At 47.0% G+C, this 22,276-nt stretch overlaps 1 protein-coding gene across 3 annotated transcripts in view; it reads left to right on the top strand.

The window, feature by feature from the left end:
• Nucleotides 1-18,320, top strand: part of LOC117509421 (roundabout homolog 2-like) — a 191,410-nt gene extending 173,090 nt beyond the window's left edge. For all 3 annotated transcript variants that reach the window (XM_034169112.1, XM_034169114.1, XM_034169113.1), the window contains exons 23-26: nt 6,353-6,469; nt 17,703-17,867; nt 17,985-18,097; nt 18,206-18,320. In XM_034169112.1, coding sequence (XP_034025003.1) covers nt 6,353-6,469; nt 17,703-17,867; nt 17,985-18,097; nt 18,206-18,217 — 407 coding nt within the window. In that variant the 3' untranslated portion in view covers nt 18,218-18,320. The remainder of the gene's footprint in view (nt 1-6,352; nt 6,470-17,702; nt 17,868-17,984; nt 18,098-18,205) is intronic.
• Nucleotides 18,321-22,276: the final 3,956 nt, after the last annotated feature.

The raw sequence follows: 22,276 nt of genomic DNA, 5'->3' as shown, positions 1-22,276 counted from the left end.
AGCTGAAAACCTCCACATTTCAGGCTCTATTGATCCAGGACGTCGTGAGAGAACAGAGAAGTTTCAGAAGAAGTCAGTTTCAGCATTTTATCCAGATATTCCACTGTTAAAGGAGATTTTTGTAATGAAAGACGTGCGGACGGGTCCGCGCGTCGGGACGCAGCCAGCGCGGTGCGGCGGCACAGGAAAAACACCTCCGTGTTGATAACCATTTGTAAAATCCAGGCGGCTTTTGATGGCTTTCAGTGGAGTGAGTATATGAGAAATTGTTTAACAGCTGGACATGTTCCAACTTGTCCTTAAGGCTTCCAACAGAGGTGTTTTTCCTGTGGCGGAGCGTCGTGACGTCTCGCACCGTGGGAAGTCCTTAAAGCGACAGTATCACCTCAAAATCTCTCATCAGCTGTTAAAATTTTCACTGAAAACCAGCTTAATTTTTCGAACCGTGTCCACTTCGATGTGTCTCACAGGTTTAGAAAAATTTTGATCAAACAAAGCGCCAGTCTCTCAGCAACTTCTCAGACAAAGGAATTCCGACGAGGGGCTGGACGACTCCTCCCACAAGGAGTGCTCAAAGGCGAATGACGTCACCGACAGGCGTGGAAAAACTCACGAATGCGCACGAGGGTTCAAGCATGTCTGACGTAAAAACATATGAATGAAATCCATATAGTTTTTGAAAAAAATAAAAAGGACCTATACTTTATTGACAGACCTCATATATATATATTGCTTGCCTCTACTGGTGGTTGGCTCTCACTGCGGTATTGTATCACTTCCTGTTCCAGAGCACAGCGGTGTTTTTCTGTATCTGTTAGCTGTTTAATCTGCGCAGTTAGATTGATCTAGTTATCTAGATTACGATTTGTTTCCCAGTGTAATCTTTACGTGCCTTAACTAAAGCACTCCTTCTGCTGAATCACCTCTAAATTATTTACAAATTATTCACTTTGCGTGTTTTTAGGAATCCGCTAGCTTAGCGTAGCTACTAGCTCTTAGCCGATTTAGCATGGCGGCTTCTCCTGTCTCTCCCGCACTTTTCTGCTCTGGGTGTGAAATGTTTAGTTATTCCTCGGCCTCCTTTAGCAGTAACGGTACTTGTAATAAGTGTAGCTTATTCGTAGCTTTGGAGGCCAGGCTGGGCGAATTGGAGACTCGGCTCCGCACCGTGGAAAATTCTACAGCTAGCCAGGCCCCTGTAGTCGGTGCGGACCAAGGTAGCTTAGCCGCCGTTAGTTCCCCTGTGGCAGATCCCGAGCAGCCGGGAAAGCAGGCCGACTGGGTGACTGTGAGGAGGAAGCGTAGCCCTAAACAGAAGCCCCGTGTACACCGCCAACCCGTTCACATCTCTAACCGTTTTTCCCCACTCGACGACACACCCGCCGAGGATCAAACTCTGGTTATTGGCGACTCTGTTTTGAGAAATGTGAAGTTAGCGACACCAGCAACCATAGTCAATTGTCTTCCGGGGGCCAGAGCAGGCAACATTGAAGGAAATTTGAAACTGCTGGCTAAGGCTAAGCGTAAATTTGGTAAGATTGTAATTCACGTCGGCAGTAATGACACCCGGTTACGCCAATCGGAGGTCACTAAAATTAACATTAAATCGGTGTGTAACTTTGCAAAAACAATGTCGGACTCTGTAGTTTTCTCTGGGCCCCTCCCCAATCGGACCGGGAGTGACATGTTTAGCCGCATGTTCTCCTTGAATTGCTGGCTGTCTGAGTGGTGTCCAAAAAATGAGGTGGGCTTCATAGATAATTGGCAAAGCTTCTGGGGAAAACCTGGTCTTGTTAGGAGAGACGGCATCCATCCCACTTTGGATGGAGCAGCTCTCATTTCTAGAAATCTGGCCAATTTTCTTAAATCCTCCAAACCGTGACTATCCAGGGTTGGGACCAGGAAGCAGAGTTGTAGTCTTACACACCTCTCTGCAGCTTCTCTCCCCCTGCCATCCCCTCATTACCCCATCCCTGTAGAGACGGTGCCTGCTCCCAGACTACCAATAACCAGCAAAAATCTATTTAAGCATAAAAATTCAAAAAGAAAAAATAATATAGCACCTTCAACTGCACCACAGACTAAAACAGTTAAATGTGGTCTATTAAACATTAGGTCTCTCTCTTCTAAGTCCCTGTTGGTAAATGATATAATAATTGATCAACATATTGATTTATTCTGCCTAACAGAAACCTGGTTACAGCAGGATGAATATGTTAGTTTAAATGAGTCAACACCCCCGAGTCACACTAACTGTCAGAATGCTCGTAGCACGGGCCGGGGCGGAGGATTAGCAGCAATCTTCCATTCCAGCTTATTAATTAATCAAAAACCCAGACAGAGCTTTAATTCATTTGAAAGCTTGTCTCTTAGTCTTGTCCATCCAAATTGGAAGTCCCAAAAACCAGTTTTATTTGTTATTATCTATCGTCCACCTGGTCGTTACTGTAAGTTTCTCTGTGAATTTTCAGACCTTTTGTCTGACTTAGTGCTTAGCTCAGATAAGATAATTATAGTGGGCGATTTTAACATCCACACAGATGCTGAGAATGACAGCCTCAACACTGCATTTAATCTATTATTAGACTCTATTGGCTTTGCTCAAAAAGTAAATGAGTCCACCCACCACTTTAATCATATCTTAGATCTTGTTCCTACTTATGGTATGGAAATAGAAGACTTAAAAGTATTCCCTGAAAACTCCCTTCTGTCTGATCATTTCTTAATAACATTTACATTTACTCTGATGGACTACCCAGCAGTAGGGAATAAGTTTCATTACACTAGAAGTCTTTCAGAAAGCGCTGTAACTAGGTTTAAGGATATGATTCCTTCTTTATGTTCTCTAATGCCATATACCAACACAGTGCAGAGTAGCTACCTAAACTCTGTAAGGGAGATAGAGTATCTCGTCAATAGTTTTACATCCTCATTGAAGACAACTTTGGATGCTGTAGCTCCTCTGAAAAAGAGAGCTTTAAATCAGAAGTGTCTGACTCCGTGGTATAACTCGCAAACTCGTAGCTTAAAGCAGATAACCCGTAAGTTGGAGAGGAAATGGCGTCTCACTAATTTAGAAGATCTTCACTTAGCCTGGAAAAAGAGTCTGTTGCTCTATAAAAAAGCCCTCCGTAAAGCTAGGACATCTTTCTACTCATCACTAATTGAAGAAAATAAGAACAACCCCAGGTTTCTTTTCAGCACTGTAGCCAGGCTGACAAAGAGTCAGAGCTCTATTGAGCTGAGTATTCCATTAACTTTAACTAGTAATGACTTCATGACTTTCTTTGCTAACAAAATTTTAACTATTAGAGAAAAAAATTACTCATAACCATCACAAAGACGTATCGTTATCTTTGGCTGCTTTCAGTGATGCCGGTATTTGGTTAGACTCTTTCTCTCCGATTGTTCTGTCTGAGTTATTTTCATTAGTTACTTCATTCAAACCATCAACATGTTTATTAGACCCCATTCCTACCAGGCTGCTCAAGGAAGCCCTACCATTATTTAATGCTTCGATCTTAAATATGATCAATCTATCTTTGTTAGTTGGCTATGTACCACAGGCTTTTAAGGTGGCAGTAATTAAACCATTACTTAAAAAGCCATCACTTGACCCAGCTATCTTAGCTAATTATAGGCCAATCTCCAACCTTCCTTTTCTCTCCAAAATTCTTGAAAGGGTAGTTGTAAAACAGCTAACTGATCATCTGCAGAGGAATGGTCTATTTGAAGAGTTTCAGTCAGGTTTTAGAATTCATCATAGTACAGAAACAGCATTAGTGAAGGTTACAAATGATCTTCTTATGGCCTCGGACAGTGGACTCATCTCTGTGCTTGTTCTGTTAGACCTCAGTGCTGCTTTTGATACTGTTGACCATAAAATTTTATTACAGAGATTAGAGCATGCCATAGGTATTAAAGGCACTGCGCTGCGGTGGTTTGAATCATATTTGTCTAATAGATTACAATTTGTTCATGTAAATGGGGAATCTTCTTCACAGACTAAAGTTAATTATGGAGTTCCACAAGGTTCTGTGCTAGGACCAATTTTATTCACTTTATACATGCTTCCCTTAGGCAGTATTATTAGACGGTATTGCTTAAATTTTCATTGTTACGCAGATGATACCCAGCTTTATCTATCCATGAAGGACACACACCAATTAGCTAAACTGCAGGATTGTCTTACAGACATAATTATTTTTTTTAAAAAACCATATGGATTTGAATCACGTGTGATTGTGTTAGACAAGCTTGAACCCTCGTGCGCATGCGTGATTTTTTTCATGCCTGTTGGTTGCGTCATTCGCCTGTGAGCAGGCTTTGAGTGAGGTGTGGTCCACCCTCTCGGCGGATTTTTATTGCGAATAAATGAACAATTTGGAGCTTTGCTGCATCAATTTTTTTTCCAGAAACTGTGAGAGACCTCCAGGTGGACACCATTCAAAAAATTAATATGGCTTTCAGGGACGATTTTATGGGGATTAAACAGATTAAGGAGTGTTACTGCCACTTTAAGGACTGCCCACAACTCCTGAGGGCGCGGCGCGCTCCCAGCCCCCATCGACAGGGTGACACCCCGCTGAAACAACCAGATCATTTTCAATGTGAAGGCTTTGTTGATCCAGGACCTCGTCTGACTTTCACAAAAAGGCAGAAGATGTGGACATCAGCACTTTTTCGGCACATTCCACCGTTACAGGAGTTTTTTTCATGGAAAGAAAAGCGGAGGGACGCGCCACGGAACCGTTCATGACGCGGCACAAAACCAGCTCGGTGTTGGTCTCACAGGACGGCTTTCAGGTGGATTTCAGACGGATTCCGGTTGCTTTCCAGTCGTGTGAAAATCCGACTGTGATTGTGCATGAGCTGGACATGCCCCAACATGTCCTGTAAGCTTCATCACGGCATTTCTTTGCCCCATGCAGCTCCGCCGTGATGCGTGGTGGAGCCGCTTCTCTTTCCATGACAAAAACTCCTGTAACAGTGAAATGTGCCATTCATTTTTAAACTGGACGCTGTCTTGATCCGGTATGTCATCTGACTAGCACAGGAATTGTGAAAAGACGTGGACATCAGCACTTTTTCCGCACATTAAGACAGACGTGCGGAGGAGTTCCGCGCGTCGCGGTGCAGCCGCTCGCCGCAAAGAAACGCCGTGATGAAGCCTTCCAGGACATGTTTGGGCATGTCCACCTCATGCACAATCACAATCGGATATTCACACGACTGGAAAGCAACCGGAATCCGTCTGAAATCCACCTGAAAGCCGTCCTGAGAGACCAACACCGAGGTGGTTTTGTGCTGCGCTGTGATCGGCAAGGTGGCGCGTCCCTCCGCTTCTTTTTCCATGAAAAAAAACTCCTGTAATGGTGGAATGTGCTGATAAAGTGCTGATGTCCACATCTTCTGCCTTTTTGTGAAAGTCAGATGAGGTCCTGGATCAACAAAGCTTTCACGTTGGAAATTATCTGGTTGTTCCAGCGGGGTGTGAGCCTGTCGATGGGGGCTGGGAGCACGCCGCGCTCTCAGGAGTTGTGGGCTGTCCTTAAAGCGGCAGTAACACTCCGTAATCTGTTTAATCCCCATAAAATCGTCCCTGAAAGCTATATTAATTTTTCGAACAGTGTCCACCTGGAGGTCTCTTACAGTTTCTGGAAAAAAACTGATGCAGCATAGCTCCAAATCGTTCAGACATTTATTCGCAATAAAAAATAGACGAATGACGCAACCGACAGGCATGAAAAAACTCACGCATGCGCACAAAGGTTCAAGCTTGTCTGACGCAATCACACGTGATTCAAATCCATATGGTTTTTTTTAAAAAATAATAAGGTTGGATACTTTTCTAATAGACCTCATATATATATATATATATATATATATATATATATATATATATATATATATATATATATATATATATATATATATAAAATGATCCACAGATGTATATAATAAAGCGGCCACCTCATTGTGTATGCAGAACGGCACCGTGCACCTGATGCAAGCAATTTGAGGCTCTAATGACCGGTCGGTCGTGGCTCACTAGAGGCTGCTCCATGGCACATGTGGGGTATAGAGAGGCACATAGCAGGTGCCTTAGTAGCGGATATTATATGAAAACGTGGGTCATTCTTCGAATAATCGCTGACACACCCATGCGTGGCTCCTTATTCATCCTTCATTATTTGGTGGGACCCAGGCTTAAGGTCTTAGGATTTCCCAAGATTCCCAACGAGAAATTGTGCCGACATGAAACTCGCGTCAGGCTCCTTTAAAGTGCAGCTTGCAGTGCCGCCGTCACCAGCAATGTTCTGAGGATGACACGACTGTGCTTTCTTTTTAGAACAATATCGCGCTGCGGCTGCCGAGTCGAGCCCCGCGGCTCCACAGCACAGGTCCAAGAGAGAGAAGAAGAACCCAAAGGACAGACAAGTCTGGCAAGAACTGCCCCACCAGACAGGTGCGACGCACTGATTTACTACCAACATCGACTACATTCCTGTCATTCTACAAACAAGAAGTGGATTAAAACTTTTGGTTGTTAGCTGGACTCTCATGAAACTGAAAGCAACAGGAAGAACACATCAGATTTTGGTGATGATGTGGATGCAGGAGATCTTGAACTGTGTGAAAGAGGTTGTCTGGAGCTCAGGTCTATTACAGATTTGTGCAAAGCTTTAGCAATATGATTTTCCAGAAAATTGACAGAAAACATCTGCGAAATGACAGCGTTTCCACTGAGTGATGGAACACGATTGCCGGGTTTTGTCCTCTAGCGTGAACTGCAATTGTAGTAGTCATGGTGATTGAGCGGAAAGTCCTGTGACAAATTGGCATTTTGTTGTTTTTTTTTTTTAATTCAGTATTGCTATAACCTAAATCTCTTACAAAGCTAAAACAAGGGCTCCATCTCTTACTTTGTCCCCGCCTACTGTGTCATGTATTTTAGAATGTTAAATAGCTGTGACAGAAAGAGTTACATTGTGTGTTTGTGGACTTAGAAAAAGCTTATGATAGGGTGCCAAGAGAAGAGTTGTGGCATTGTATGAGGAAGTCTGGAGTGGCAGAGAAGTATGTTAGGGTAGTGCAGGACATGTACAAGAATAGTGTGACAGCGGTGAGATGCGCAGTTGGAATGACAGACTCATTCAAGGTGGAGGTGGGATTACACCAAGGATCAGCTCTGAGTCCTTTCTTGTTTGCAGTGGTGATGGACAGGTTGACAGATGAGATCAGACAGGAGTCCCCATGGACTATGATGTTTGCAGATGACATTGTGATCTGTAGTGAGAGTAGAGAGCAAGTTGAGTCTAGTCTGGAGAAGTGGAGATATGCTTTGGAGAGAAGGGGAATGAAAGTCAGTAGAAGCAAGACTGAGTACATGTGTGTGAACGAGAGGGAGCCCAGTGGAATAGTGCAGTTACAAGGAGTAGAAGTGGTGAAAGTAGATGAGTTTAAATATTTGGGGTCAACTGTTCAAAGTAATGGAGAGTGTGGTAGAGAGGTGAAGAAGAGAGTGCAGGCAGGGTGGAGTGGGTGGAGAAAGGTGGCAGGAGTGATTTGTGACCGAAGAATATCAGCAAGAGTGAAGGGGAAAGTTTACAAAACAGTAGTGAGACCAGCTATGTTGTATGGTTTAGAGACAGTGGCACTAACAAAAAGACAGGAGGCAGAGCTGGAGGTGGCAGAGCTGAAGATGTTGAGATTCTCTTTGGGAGTGACAAGAATGGACAAGATTAGGAATGAACATATCAGAGGGACATCTCAGGTTGGACGGTTTGGAGACAAAGTCAGAGAGGCGAGATTGAGATGGTTTGGACATGTGCAGAGGAGGGACCCAGGGTATATAGGGAGAAGTATGCTGAGGATGGAGCCACCAGGCAGGAGGAGAAGAGGGAGACCAAAGAGGAGGTTCATGGATGTGCTGAGAGAGGACATGCAGGTGGTTGGTGTGACAGAGGAAGATACAAAGGACAGGGTGAGATGGAAACGATTGATCTGCTGTGGCGACCCCTAACGGGAACAGCCGAAAGACAAAGAAGAAGAAATAGCTGTGACTCTTTCTGTATGTCATGTGACCTGTAACAGTGGGAAAAGTGTTTCCATTTCAGTTTTTCCAAATAAGTGTTTTTCAAATCACCTAAAGTGTATTTTCAATTCGCTACATCAAATTCCCCAGTTTGTAGGGTAATGGAAACCTGCCTATTGAGTCACAACAAAGTTATGCACGAGAGTCAAATTGTTGCCAGCAGCAGTACTAAAAAAGGACAGATTGTGATTAAATTTTATGCAAACATTGATTACTAAAAGTAAGTAAGTAAGTCCCTTCGGCTGCTCCCTTGTTTGCACTAGGGGTCGCCACAGCAAATCTGAGGTGGATCTGCATGTTGAATTGGCACAGGTTTTACACCGGATGCCCTTCCTGACGCAACTCCACATTACATAGTGAAATGTGGCAGGGGTGGGATTTGAACCCGGAACCTTCTGCACTGAAACCAAGCGCATTAACCACTTGGCCACCACCCCTGCCCTACAGAAAAGATGTAAATTGTGTGGCAAAAAATGGTGCTGTTGATACATCTGTTTATTACATCTACCAGTGAGATAATGTTAGTTTTTTAGCAGGATATCTCTAAAATATCTAAATAAATTTTAATAAAAATAAGTGTAGTGGTAAGCCTTGGGTCAAAGACGCTCTGACTAGACATTGAGCCAGATGGTGCTCCAGGATCAGTTATGTTCTGCCAAATTGTGAACATGTAGTTAACATAGCAGGCAGTCAGAGGAGTGTTACCGCAAAAAGGTTAGGCACAAGGTACAAGGTGTGCTGTCATTTCCTGTAATACTTCTGATGTCAATTTGTTTAAATTCAATTGATTTTTATAGCACCAAATCACAACAGCACTGCCTCAAGTAATTTGAAATGGGTAAGGTCTAACCAAACCAACCCAAGCCCCCTGAGCAAGCACACAGGTGACAGTGGTAAAGAAAAACTCCCTCTGATGTTTTTGAGGCAGAAACCTCAAGCAGAATCAGACTCAGAGGGGTGTACCACTGTTTGGGCCATCCCAACAGTTACAAGCTTTTTACAAACCACACAGAAAACAGTGTCAGTTATTAAGGTACAAATTTCCTCTCCATCAGATAATCCGTAAGTTGGAGAGGAAATGGCGTCTCACTAATTTAGAAGATCTTCACTTAGCCTGGAAAAAGAGTCTGTTGCTCTATAAAAAAGCCCTCCGTAAAGCTAGGACATCTTACTACTCATCACTAATTGAAGAAAATAAGAACAACCCCAGGTTTCTTTTCAGCACTGTAGCCAGGCTGACAAAGAGTCAGAGCTCTATTGAGCTGAGTATTCCATTAACTTTAACTAGTAATGACTTCATGACTTTCTTTGCTAACAAAATTTTAACTATTAGAGAAAAAAATTACTCATAACCATCACAAAGACGTATCGTTATCTTTGGCTGCTTTCAGTGATGCCGGTATTTGGTTAGACTCTTTCTCTCAGATTGTTCTGTCTGAGTTATTTTCATTAGTTACTTCATCCAAACCATCAACATGTCTATTAGACCCCATTCCTACCAGGCTGCTCAAGGAAGCCCTACCATTATTTAATGCTTCGATCTTAAATATGATCAATCTATCTTTATTAGTTGACTATGTACCACAGGCTTTTAAAGTGGCAGTAATTAAACCATTACTTAAAAAGCCATCACTTGACCCAGCTATCTTAGCTAATTATAGGCCAATCTCCAACCTTCCTTTTCTCTCCAAAATTCTTGAAAGGGTAGTTGTAAAACAGCTAACTGATCATCTGCAGAGGAATGGTCTATTTGAAGAGTTTCAGTCAGGTTTTAGAATTCATCATAGTACAGAAACAGCATTAGTGAAGGTTACAAATGATCTTCTCATGGCCTCAGACAGTGGACTCATCTCTGTGCTTGTTCTGTTAGACCTCAGTGCTGCTTTTGATACTGTTGACCATAAAATTTTATTACAGAGATTAGAGCATGCCATAGGTATTAAAGGCACTGAGCTGCGGTGGTTTGAATCATATTTATCTAATAGATTACAATTTGTTCATGTAAATGGGGAATCTTCTTCACAGACTAAGGTTAATTATGGAGTTCCACAAGGTTCTGTGCTAGGACCAATTTTATTCACTTTATACATGCTTCCCTTAGGCAGTATTATTAGACGGCATTGCTTAAATTTTCATTGTTACGCAGATGATACCCAGCTTTATCTATCCATGAAGCCAGAGGACACACACCAATTAGCTAAACTGCAGGATTGTCTTACAGACATAAAGACATGGATGACCTCTAATTTCCTGCTTTTAAACTCAGGTAAAACTGAAGTTATTGTACTTGGCCCCACAAATCTTAGAAACATGGTGTCTAACCAGATCCTTATGTTGGGAAAGTGTAGGAACACGGACCCACAACAGGGGGCGCAAATGAACGGACAATGGAGTAAGTCAAAATAACAACGCTTTACTGTTGTGAATGTGCACAACGAATACAACCAATTACAGAAATGGACAAAAGTCAATACACAAAGGTGTCGTGTGGGCAGGCTCGAAGATAGGAGACGCCTCTCCAAGGTAAGACCGGAACCACACGGCTTCCTCCGCCACAGGACCCCGGGAATACTGGAGCCGCCAAGTCCCGAACTCCCAGGTGGCCACTGCCTCCGCGTGTCGGACCTGGTACTGCTGGCGAGGGAAAAAGAACAGTTAGATGGGGGCGCGTTTGCACCCAGAACTCCGAACGGCAGGAAAGGTACCTCCACCTCTCGTTGGAACAGTAAACCAATAACTTGCTCAGTCAAAACTGTGTACTCAGTAGGCTTTGATATGTTACCTCTCTGGTAGAAACGATATCTCGGCAATGAGGTGGAGATGCCGTCCTGCTGATATACCCCACTGATGATTGCCGTCAGCTGTCTCAGGTGATGGGTGACAGCTGTCACCGAGGCTGCTCCCGTGAGGCGGCGGCGCCCTCTGGTGCCTGGAGCCCGCACTCCAGGCAGGGCGCCCTCTGGTGATGGTGGGCCAGCAGTACCTCCTCTTCAGCGGCCCACACAACAGGACCCCCCCCTCAACGGGCGCCTCCTGGCGCCCGACCGGGCTTGTCCGGGTGGCGACAGTAGAAGTCGGCCAGGAGGGCCGGGTCCAGGATGAAGCTCTTCTTCACCCAGGAGCGTTCTTCGGGACCGTACCCCTCCCAGTCCACCAGATATTGAAAGCCCCGGCCCATCCGTCGGACGTCCAACAACCGGCGCACTGTCCAAGCCGGCTCGCCATCGATGATCCGGGCAGGAGGTGGTGCCGGACCGGGTGTACAGAGGGGCGAGGTGTGATGGGGCTTGATTCTTGACACATGAAATACTGGATGGATCCGCAGTGAGGCTGGAAGCCGAAGCCTCACTGCGGCGGGATTGATGACCTTGAGAATTTTAAACGGACCTACGTACCTGTCTTGGAGTTTTGGGGAGGCCACTTGCAGTGGAATGTCCTTGGTGGACAACCACACTTCCTGCCCGGGGCGATACGTAGGGGCCGGGGTCCGCCGCCGGTCTGCATGGGTCTTCGCCCTCATCCGGGCCTTCAGCAAAGCAGAACGGGCGGCACGCCACACCCGACGGCACTTCCGCAGGTGGGCCTGGACCGAGGGCACACCGACCTCTCCCTCAACCACCGGGAACAACGGGGGCTGATACCCCAAACACACCTCAAAGGGGGAGAGGCCGGTGGCTGATGACACTTGACTGTTGTGGGCGTACTCGATCCAGGCCAGATGAGTACTCCAGGCCGCCGGGTGCGCGGCTGTCACACAACGCAGTGTTTGCTCCATTTCTTGATTGGCCCGCTCTGCTTGCCCGTTGGTCTGGGGGTGATACCCGGACGAGAGACTGACCGTGGCCCCCAGTTCCCGGCAAAAGCTCCTCCAGACATGCGAGGAGAACTGGGGACCGCGATCGGAGACGATGTCTGATGGTATCCCATGCAGGCGGACGACGTGGTGGACCAGGAGGTCCGCTGTCTCCTGGGCCGTTGGGAGCTTCGGGAGGGCCACGAAGTGGGCCGCCTTGGAGAATCGGTCCACTATCGTGAGGATCACGGTGTTTCCCTGGGACGGCGGGAGGCCCGTGACAAAATCCAGGCCGATGTGGGACCAGGGGCGATGAGGCACAAGCAGCGGCTGTAGCAGTCCCGGAGCCTTGCGATGGTCGGCCTTGCCCCTGGCACAGGTGGTGCAGGCCTGGATATAATCCCGGACGTCGGCCTCCAGGGACGCCCACCAGAAGCGCTGCCGGACAACTGCCACGGTTCTTCGCACCCCTGGATGACAGGAGAGCTTAGAGCCGTGACAGAAGTCCAGGACTGCAGCCCTTGCCTCTGGTGGGACGTAAAGTCTGTTCTTTGGTCCAGCCCCGGGGTCCGGGCTTCGTGCCAGGGCCTCCCGGACGGTTCTCTCTACGTCCCAGGTGAGGGTGGCCACGATAGTGGACTCCGGGATGATGGGTTCCGGTGGATCCGACAACTCCGCCTTGACCTCGTCTTCGTGTACCCGGGACAAGGCATCCGACTTCTGGTTCTTGGTCCCGGGCCGGTAGGTGATGCGGAAGTCAAAACGGCCGAAGAACAGTGACCAGCGGGCTTGCCTGGGATTCAGCCGCTTGGCGGTCCTGATATATTCCAGGTTCCGGTGGTCAGTGAAAACCGTGAATGGCACGGACGTTCCCTCCAACAGGTGTCTCCACTCTTCAAGAGCCTCTTTCACCGCAAGGAGTTCTCGGTTGCCGACGTCATAGTTCCGTTCAGCCGGGGTCAACCTGCGGGAAAAATAGGCACACGGATGAAGGACCTTATCGGTCTTCCCACTCTGGGACAGCACAGCTCCTATCCCTGAGTCCGAGGCGTCCACCTCAACCACTAACTGGCGACTAGGATCGGGCTGCACCAGAACGGGTGCAGACGAGAAGCGCCGTTTCAACTCCTTGAACGCGGCATCGCAACGATCCGACCAGGTGAAGGGGACTTTTGGTGAGGTCAGGGCTGTCAGGGGGCTAACAACCTGGCTGTAGCCCTTAATGAACCTCCTGTAGAAATTTGCAAAGCCGAGGAACTGTTGCAGCTTCCTACGGCTTGTGGGTTGGGGCCAGTCTCTCACCGCTGCAACCTTGGCCGGATCAGGAGCGACGGAGTTGGGGGAGATGATGAACCCCAGGAAGGACAAAGAGGTGCGGTGAAACCCACACTTCTCGCCCTTAACAAACAGCCGGTTCTCCAATAACCGCTGCAGGACCTGACGTACATGTCGGACATGAGTCTCAGGATCCGGAGAAAAGATGAGTATGTCGTCTAGATATACGAAGACGAATCGGTGCAGGAAGTCCCGCAAGACATCATTAACCAATGCTTGGAACGTCGCGGGAGCATTTGTAAGACCGAACGGCATGACCAGGTACTCAAAATGACCCAACGGGGTGTTAAATGCCGTCTTCCACTCGTCTCCCTTCCGGATCCGAACCAGGTGATACGCATTCCTAAGATCAAGCTTGGTGAATATCTTGGCTCCATGCAGGGGCGTGAACACCGAATCCAACAAGGGTAAGGGGTATCGGTTACGAACCGTGACTTCGTTCAGCCCCCTGTAATCAATGCATGGACGTAATTCGCCATCCTTTTTCCCCACAAAAAAGAAACCCGCACCCATCGGGGAGGTGGAATTCCGGATCAACCCGGCAGCCAAAGAGTCCCGGATGTAGGCCTCCATTGATTCGCGTTCAGGTCGTGAGAGGTTGTACAGCCTGCTGGACGGGAACTCAACGCCTGGAACCAAATCAATGGCACAATCATACGGGCGGTGCGGGGGAAGGGTGAGTGCCAGATCCTTGCTGAACACCTCCGCAAGGTCATGGTACTGCACCGGCACCGTCCCTAGATTGGGCGGGGCTCTGACCTCCTCCCTGGCCTGGGAACCGGGAGGAACCGAGGAACCTAAACATACCCGATGGCAGGTCTCGCTCCACTGGACCACTACCCCGGACGGCCAATCGATCCGGGGATTGTGTTTCAACATCCAGGGAAAACCTAAAATCACACGGGAGGTGGCCGGAGTCACAAAAAACTCGATCTCCTCCCAGTGATTCCCCGACACCACCAGAGTTACTGGTGGTGTCTTGTGAGTGATTGGAGGGAGTAGGGAGCCATCTAGTGCCCGTACCTGCACAGGCGAGGTAAGTGCCACCAGAGGGAACCCTATCTCCCTGGCCCATTTGCTATCAAGCAAATTCCCTTCTGAGCCCGTGTCCACCAGTGCTGGGGCCTTCAGGGTTAAATCCTCATAAAGGATTGTAACTGGGAGTCGTGTGGCGATGTGGGTGTGTCCCACGTGCACGTCTCGGCCCCCCCCTAGCCCAGTGTCTAGGGGCGGGCGTTGGTGTTTAACCGCTCGGGGCAGTCTCGTACCTGATGCTCAATCGAGCCACAAACAAAACACGCTCCGCGGGCCAGCCTCCTCTGTGTGGCCGGTGCCCTAAATGTTGCCCTACTCGTGTCCATAGCTTCGTCAGCAGGGGGAGCTGTGATCGCACGGAGCGCAGGGGCCGTGGAGCGTGGGGAGGGCGGAACGCGGTTGGAACCGGAAGGGAGAGGGACGACGTGTGCCTGGCCACGCCCTTCGTCTCGTTCCCGACGGCGCTCATTTAACCGATTGTCTAATCGTATGACAAGATCGATAAGCCCATCCAAATCCCGCGGTTCGTCCTTAGCCACCAGGTGCTCCTTGAGGACCAATGACAGTCCGTTTACGAAGGCGGCGCGGAGGGCAGTGTTATTCCAGCCGGACCTCGCAGCCGCGATGCGGAAGTCGACTGCATAGGCAGCTGCGCTCCGGCGCCCCTGTCTCATTGACAGCAGCACGGCTGAAGCGGTCTCTCCTCTATTAGGGTGATCGAACACTGTTCTGAGCTCCCTCACAAACCCATCATATGTCAGAAGGAGCCGTGAACTTTGCTCCCAGAGCGCTGTAGCCCAAGCGCGTGCCTCACCACGAAGCAGATTTATCACATAAGCTACTTTGCTAGCGTCGGTCGCGTACATGACGGGACGCTGTGCGAAGACGAGCGAACACTGCATAAGGAAATCCGCGCACGTCTCCACACAGCCTCCGTACGGCTCCGGGGGGCTTATGTATGCTTCAGGGGATGGTGGGGGGGGTCGTTGGACAACCAGTGGAACGTCGCTGTCACGCACAGGGTCCACGGGAGGGAGAGCCGCAGCGGCACCCGGAGGGCGCGCTTCCACCTGCGCGGCGAGAGCCTCCACCCTGCGGTTCAGGAGGGCGTTCTGCTCGGCCATCAAGTCTAACCGAGTCGTGAAAGCGGTGAGGATCCGCTGCAACTCACCGATTACCCCTCCTGTGGACGCCTGTGCGCCTTGTTCTTCCATTGGCCGTTCAACAGCCGGTTGACGCCCCTCGGGATCCATGACGCTGGCCGAGATATCCTGTTGGGAAAGTGTAGGAACACGGACCCACAACAGGGGGCGCAAATGAACGGACAATGGAGTAAGTCAAAATAACAACGCTTTACTGTTGTGAATGTGCACAACGAATACAACCAATTACAGAAATGGACAAAAGTCAATACACAAAGGTGTCGTGTGGGCAGGCTCGAAGATAGGAGACGCCTCTCCAAGGTAAGACCGGAACCACACGGCTTCCTCCGCCACAGGACCCCGGGAATACTGGAGCCGCCAAGTCCCGAACTCCCAGGTGGCCACTGCCTCCGCGTGTCGGACCTGGTACTGCTGGCGAGGGAAAAAGAACAGTTAGATGGGGGCGCGTTTGCACCCAGAACTCCGAACGGCAGGAAAGGTACCTCCACCTCTCGTTGGAACAGTAAACCAATAACTTGCTCAGTCAAAACTGTGTACTCAGTAGGCTTTGATATGTTACCTCTCTGGTAGAAACGATATCTCGGCAATGAGGTGGAGATGCCGTCCTGCTGATATACCCCACTGATGATTGCCGTCAGCTGTCTCAGGTGATGGGTGACAGCTGTCACCGAGGCTGCTCCCGTGAGGCGGCGGCGCCCTCTGGTGCCTGGAGCCCGCACTCCAGGCAGGGCGCCCTCTGGTGATGGTGGGCCAGCAGTACCTCCTCTTCAGCGGCCCACACAACACCTTACTCTGGATGGCATTACCCTGACCTCTAGTAATACTGTGAGAAATCTTGGAATCATTTTTTATCAGGATTTGTCATTCAAAGTGCATATTAAACAAATATGTAGGACTGCTTTTTTGCATTTACGCAATATCTCTAAAATTAGAAAGGTCTTGTCTCAGAGTGATGCTGAAAAACTAATTCATGCATTTATTTCCTCTAGGCTGGACTATTGTAATTCATTATTATCAGGTTGTCCTAAAAGTTCCCTGAAAAGCCTTCAGTTAATTCAAAATGCTGCAGCTAGAGTACTAACGGGGACTAGAAGGAGAGAGCATATCTCACCCATATTGGCCTCTCTTCATTGGCTTCCTGTTAATTCTAGAATAGAATTTAAAATTCTTCTTCTTACTTATAAAGTTTTGAATAATCAGGTCCCATCTTATCTTAGGGACCTCATAGTACCATATCACCCCAATAGAGCGCTTCGCTCTTTGACTGCAGGCTTACTTGTAGTTCCTAGGGTTTGTAAGAGTAGAATGGGAGGCAGAGCCTTCAGCTTTCAGGCTCCTCTCCTGTGGAACCAGCTCCCAATTCGGATCAGGGAGACAGACACCCTCTCTACTTTTAAGATTAGGCTTAAAACTTTCCTTTTTGCTAAAGCTTATACTTAGGGCTGGATCAGGTGATCCTGAACCATCCCTTAGTTATGCTGCTATAGACTTAGACTGCTGGGGGGTTCCCATGATGCACTGAGTGTTTCTTTCTCTTTTTGCTCTGTATGCACCACTCTGCATTTAATCATTAGTGATTGATCTCTGCTCCCCTCCACAGCATGTCTTTTTCTTGGTTCTCTCCCTCAGCCCCAACCAGTCCCAGCAGAAGACTTCCCCTCCCTGAGCCTGGTTCTGCTGGAGGTTTCTTCCTGTTAAAAGGGAGTTTTTCCTTCCCACTGTCTCCAAGTGCTTGCTCACAGGGGGTCGTTTTGACCGTTGGGGTTTTTACGTAATTATTGTATGGCCTTGCCTTACAATATAAAGCGCCTTGGGGCAACTGTTTGTTGTGATTTGGCGCTATATAAATAAAATTGATGATGATGATGATGAAATGGTCCGTCTTGGTGCACAGTCTCTAGTTTCAGCTCTTGAATACTTCTGATAGCAGATGTCAGATGCCAGTGCGAGGTTAGTGTGGTCCTCTGGAAGCAGCACCAGCGGCTGGAAACTCAGCCTCAGCAACTCAGACAGAGATAAAAACAACAGAATCAGTTGGCCGGAGATAACAGCACCTAAGGCTTTAGTTCACCAGCAGTAAATCAACAGGGAAGCAGAGAGATGACTAAAGCGGTCGCCGGCAGTTGAGCTCTGCTTCACTAACAGACTAACAGAGTTTAGATATAGTGAGGCTGAGACCTGTTCCATTAATAATACTGTGATTTAATGTGATTTGCTGTGGTGTTGTTAGATTGTCAGCAACAGTGAATATATGACATCAATGATTGATCATGTGCAGAGCTGGCCCCTCCCCCTGCAGACTCGCTGCAGTTCCTATCTGATGTTCTGAGTCGCGGCCGAACAGATGGCAAACGAAAAGAGGGAAGTGGCTCACTGACTCTTCACAAGAGGGACGAGCATTTCTCAGCTCAGCGGAGAGGACCAGCAAAGTGGTTCTCACCGGGTACGAGTATTTACAAAAAATCTGACCAACGGACAGTAAAAGGAGAACTACTGGGCTGCAGTAACAGAAATACTTGATGTAAGTACAGTTTGGGATCATTTCTGTTGTTATGTGCAGATGAAACACCGTACAGCCAGTCCAGCTTCACGCCCAAAATCCAGACATCAGGCTACGGCTCGCTGGGCGGAGGGTTTCCACGACCTGCAACCAGCAGCCGGCGGACAGATGAGGTACGTCGCCGTTAAATAAATGTCAATAATAATAAGAAGTGTACTTGAACAAAGCACAAAAATCCCAGTGTGAAAAATGACTTTGAAATCTCTTCATTCTTATTCCAGAAGCCGATGTAGACGAAGCGGATTAGAGACCATTGACATTTACCTCTGTGATTTAGTCTTGGCAAACCATCACCCTGTTGCCATGGTATCTACAAAATAAAAAAATTAAACTGAGTGAAGGGAATGTGTGGAGTCTTGGCACCCAACTTTTTTCACAAGTTATTTGTATTGTTTTAATGATTTCATTTTTTTTTTTGTGATTTCCTTCATCCGCCCTCAATGTGTGAAGACATTTTTGCAGTTTTTTTTTGTATATTTTTTTATTTATGTGATCAGTTTCTGAGATGCATCTAAGAAAAGAATAATGTATTTTTAAGCAAAGGGAGATAAACATAAGAGTTCCACACTGTAAAGCAGATTATTCAATGTATCTATTGTTTGCTGTTGACCATGAAAGCACGAGGATGTGAGTCTGATGAAACACTCAAGAACAGAAACATTGTTAAACCCATCCAGTGTGTGTGTGTGTGTGTGTGTGTGTGTGTGTGTGTGTGTGTGTGTGTGTGTGTGTGTGTGTGTGTGTGTGTGTGTGTGTGTGTGTGTGTGCACTCACTGTGCCACCTTGTAGTTCACCGGTGTGTTCGTTGTGTCTGCATTTTTAAATAGACTAATAAAACATTTGCTACAAAAAAGCTTTATTCATTTTTATTACACTGTTATAAACAGTAATAACGCATAAAGCACGTGTGATGTTTATTCAGTGTTTTAAATCTGTATTTAGTAAAACAAAACAATCTTCTTTTGGCTATGCTGAAAACAACCCACATTGGGCAGGAAGTCTTTAAACATCGGCGCTAATTTATAACCTGTTAGTGCAACAGCAGCTTTTGCAGAGGACACGGAACGAAGCTGCTTTTAAGGAGATCTTCCTCTAAATGTGACGCTGACCTCAGAGGAAGTCGCTTATTATATGAAGTTGTAGAAAACATCTTTGTTTCTGTTTGCTTGTAGTTCAATTATTTCAGCATTAAGCATTCCTTACTGGCTGTTTGAGGTGCCTGGGGGTCGATACAGATCACTTTCAAAGCATTTCAATTTAAATTGAATTACCACAAGCAGAATTCCAAGGACAGCCATGGAATAGTGTCACATCAAGGGTTCTTCTATCTTAAATCCTGGACAGAGCAACATAAGAATAATTGGAAGTGTACAATAAACTCACTTGTCATTTTCATGTCCAATGTCCACAGTATGTAAATATCGAGTACTAGCAGTCCTGGCAAAGTTCCTGCATTAATGGCAAATGTGGGCAGCACGGTGGATTAGTGGTTAGCACTGTTGCTTCACAGCAAGAAGTTTCATGGGATCGATTCCCACCTGTGGCCTTTCTGTGTGAAGTTTGCATGTTCTCCCTGTGTTTACGTGGGTTCCCTCCGTGTGCTCCGTAGAAACTGGATGGATGGATAATGGCAAATGTCCACCAGGTGGAGATATTGCTCTATTTCAAGAACCTTGTGTCCAGGCTATTGTGGGACACGAGGATGACCAACCTGTTCCTGATATTAGTAGATAACTGCACTCATATGTGCACCCGTAGGTATGTTGGTCTGAAAATGAAATGGGGTCATGAGTGCTGCAGGTGGATTGCTGTTATGCTGCAGTAGAAAACATCCTGGTGGATGTCCAGTGCAGAGTCTTTCTTCTGTTTAAAAGATGTAATATTCAGACGACTGCACATACAGTAAGTGGGTTCACAACACACGTACACTCTGCAAAAAGGGATGTGCATTAGGGCATCACACTAGTTAATTGAAAACATTTTTAACAAAATGAAAATGACCATGAATGGAAAAATACATCTTTAATAACCCTGCTTTGTATCATATTGTTATACTGCTTTTCTTTTTTTCTGCGCCCGTCTCCTGATGATGAGGATCCAGTGAGAGAGACTCCATCACTGAGGTCAGGAACCTTCAGTATGTTGTGTTCTCAGCATACGTATTAACCACACAAGCTGCTGACTGGGTTCGGTGCACTCGTTTAAGGCTTGTAAAGTTTCTTGTTTTTGGATGTAGCTAAATTCCTGAGAGGACAGAAGAATGCAACAGGCTATGGAAGGTCTTTGTTTTCATGTCTGGAACCGTCATCTTCATCCAGTGGAAGGCAGTCTTACAGTATTTGGCAGGCGAGCCGGTGGAAATAAAGTTGGACTCCGTTGCCTTTGGCAAAAACCACTGTGTCCCAGCAAGAAACAAGGATAACAGTAATCCAATGAAATTTAAAGGGGTTATGCAATTCAGAAGGCTTCTATGAGTCTTTTAGGCCTACGGTGTGGATTAAGATCCCCTGAGCTTTACGATACCATCAACACAAACTGAACTCAAACAGCCGCGTTCAGACTCACAAATCACAATCGCTCTCACGTTTAGCAGTCTGCAGGCGAGAGAAACAGTTTTCTCATTTCCTTTGATGAATGGGTTTTTTTAAACTTATCATTTGGGGAGCACAGGGTTGCTAGTTATCATACAGCACTGCCCTTGTCGTCACGGTAACCTAGCGAACTTGATGAAAAATTAAAACAAAGTGAGAGTTTAGATTTGAGTTTCCTGGTTAATTCTTCGATAACTTGGAGTTAGTTTGCTTCTCGAGCAGATTCTCATTCCCAACTCGTCACATATTTACACTTGGTCATTACCCCTTTGCGATATGGAATGACTTAGGCTCGTATCTCACTGGGTCGCGACAGCCTGCTAACAGCATCCACGAGGAAATTTGTGCAGTTCGGCGTGAGATTTGCAGCCGTTCACCGTCCCCTCACCTCAGTCGCCGGGTGGTGCCCATGCGTCGTTGACTTTTAAACAAACCAAAAAGATCACCGTGATGAACTCCCTCACCAAATCATCAGGCGGGCGCCTCGTACACCTCACCATGTTATCTCTGCGACTCAGAATGTGCACAACATGTGAAACAACTTGAGGGATTTGACACACACTTTTCCTTTTATATGATCGGAGAGGAACTACGCTTCTGGAAGAGACTGAACAATCCAGCAGCCTCCAGCCACCCGACTTCACAGCCGGCCGCCACCCACTAGACGTGCATGCACGTGAGTAAGCTGGGCACTTCCTGTCCAGCCACAGACTAGTTGCACAGACTGAATTCATTGCATTTACGCGTACCTCTGTTTATTAATTTCTATTTATTTATAAATTTTTCTGAGGACAGAAGTGGAAGTTTAATGCTCCTGGTCACCGCAAACCCCACATGCGCACGCCCTGGGTTGGACGCACGAGCCGGACAGGCATTGTGTTTATTTATGTATTTATTTATTAATTTATTTTTCTGAGAACAGAGGTAGGAATTAAGATTAATGCTGCTGGCCCGTAGCTAAACTTGGCAGGTGTGCACAGTGCACTGGCGGCAGTGCTGGACGGATTACGTCAGCTCTGTGGCTTTATTCTTGTTTTTTTTTTTTTTTTTACTGGCGTGCTTCCAAATTATCACGATGCCCATACGTTGCGCCAGGCCACAGATGATCCGTGCCACCTGATAAAACTCAGTTTTATATGTAGCATGGGTGTGAACGCACAATCCGGCTGTACACGCATGCTTAAGTGTCGTGCCCGGCTACATAGGAGTGCACGAACCAGAGTTCCTCTTTTTATTTATTTAATTTTCTGCGGACTGCAGTCTAATGCTGTGACAGGAACATCGGACCTCACCTGTGTGGGGAACGTGGACAAGGTGTGTCTGTGACAACATCAATGGAACTTAAGAGACTCAGCTCAGTGGACATCATTCCTGCACTTGTCAGTCTGTGAGTTGTTCATGCTTTTCTTCTTTTTAAAGATTATTTATTTTTAATTTCAGTGTTTTTTCTGCCTAAAGTCAGGAGAATTTTCACTGTGTGCACAAACATGCCGTCATTTCAGCCGCACCAGTCACTGAAAATCTGTGAGAGTGCCGCGTTGTATTCACATACAAATCCTTGCACCTGCAAAGACCGTGCCAGTGCCACTCAGTGTTCGTGTGTGTGCTGTGCACCACCCAGCACTGTCCCAGACGTCAACACAGTGTTGAAGAGACGTGTCATCCAAGACAGTCCCAGAGCCTTCAGCATTTCTGGATGGA

The sequence above is a fragment of the Thalassophryne amazonica genome, chromosome 4 (assembly GCF_902500255.1).
Source record: "Thalassophryne amazonica chromosome 4, fThaAma1.1, whole genome shotgun sequence".
Classification (NCBI taxonomy): Eukaryota; Metazoa; Chordata; class Actinopteri; order Batrachoidiformes; family Batrachoididae; genus Thalassophryne; species Thalassophryne amazonica.
The sequence above is the reverse complement of the archived record's forward strand: the minus strand, read 5'-3'. Positions and strand labels throughout refer to the sequence as shown.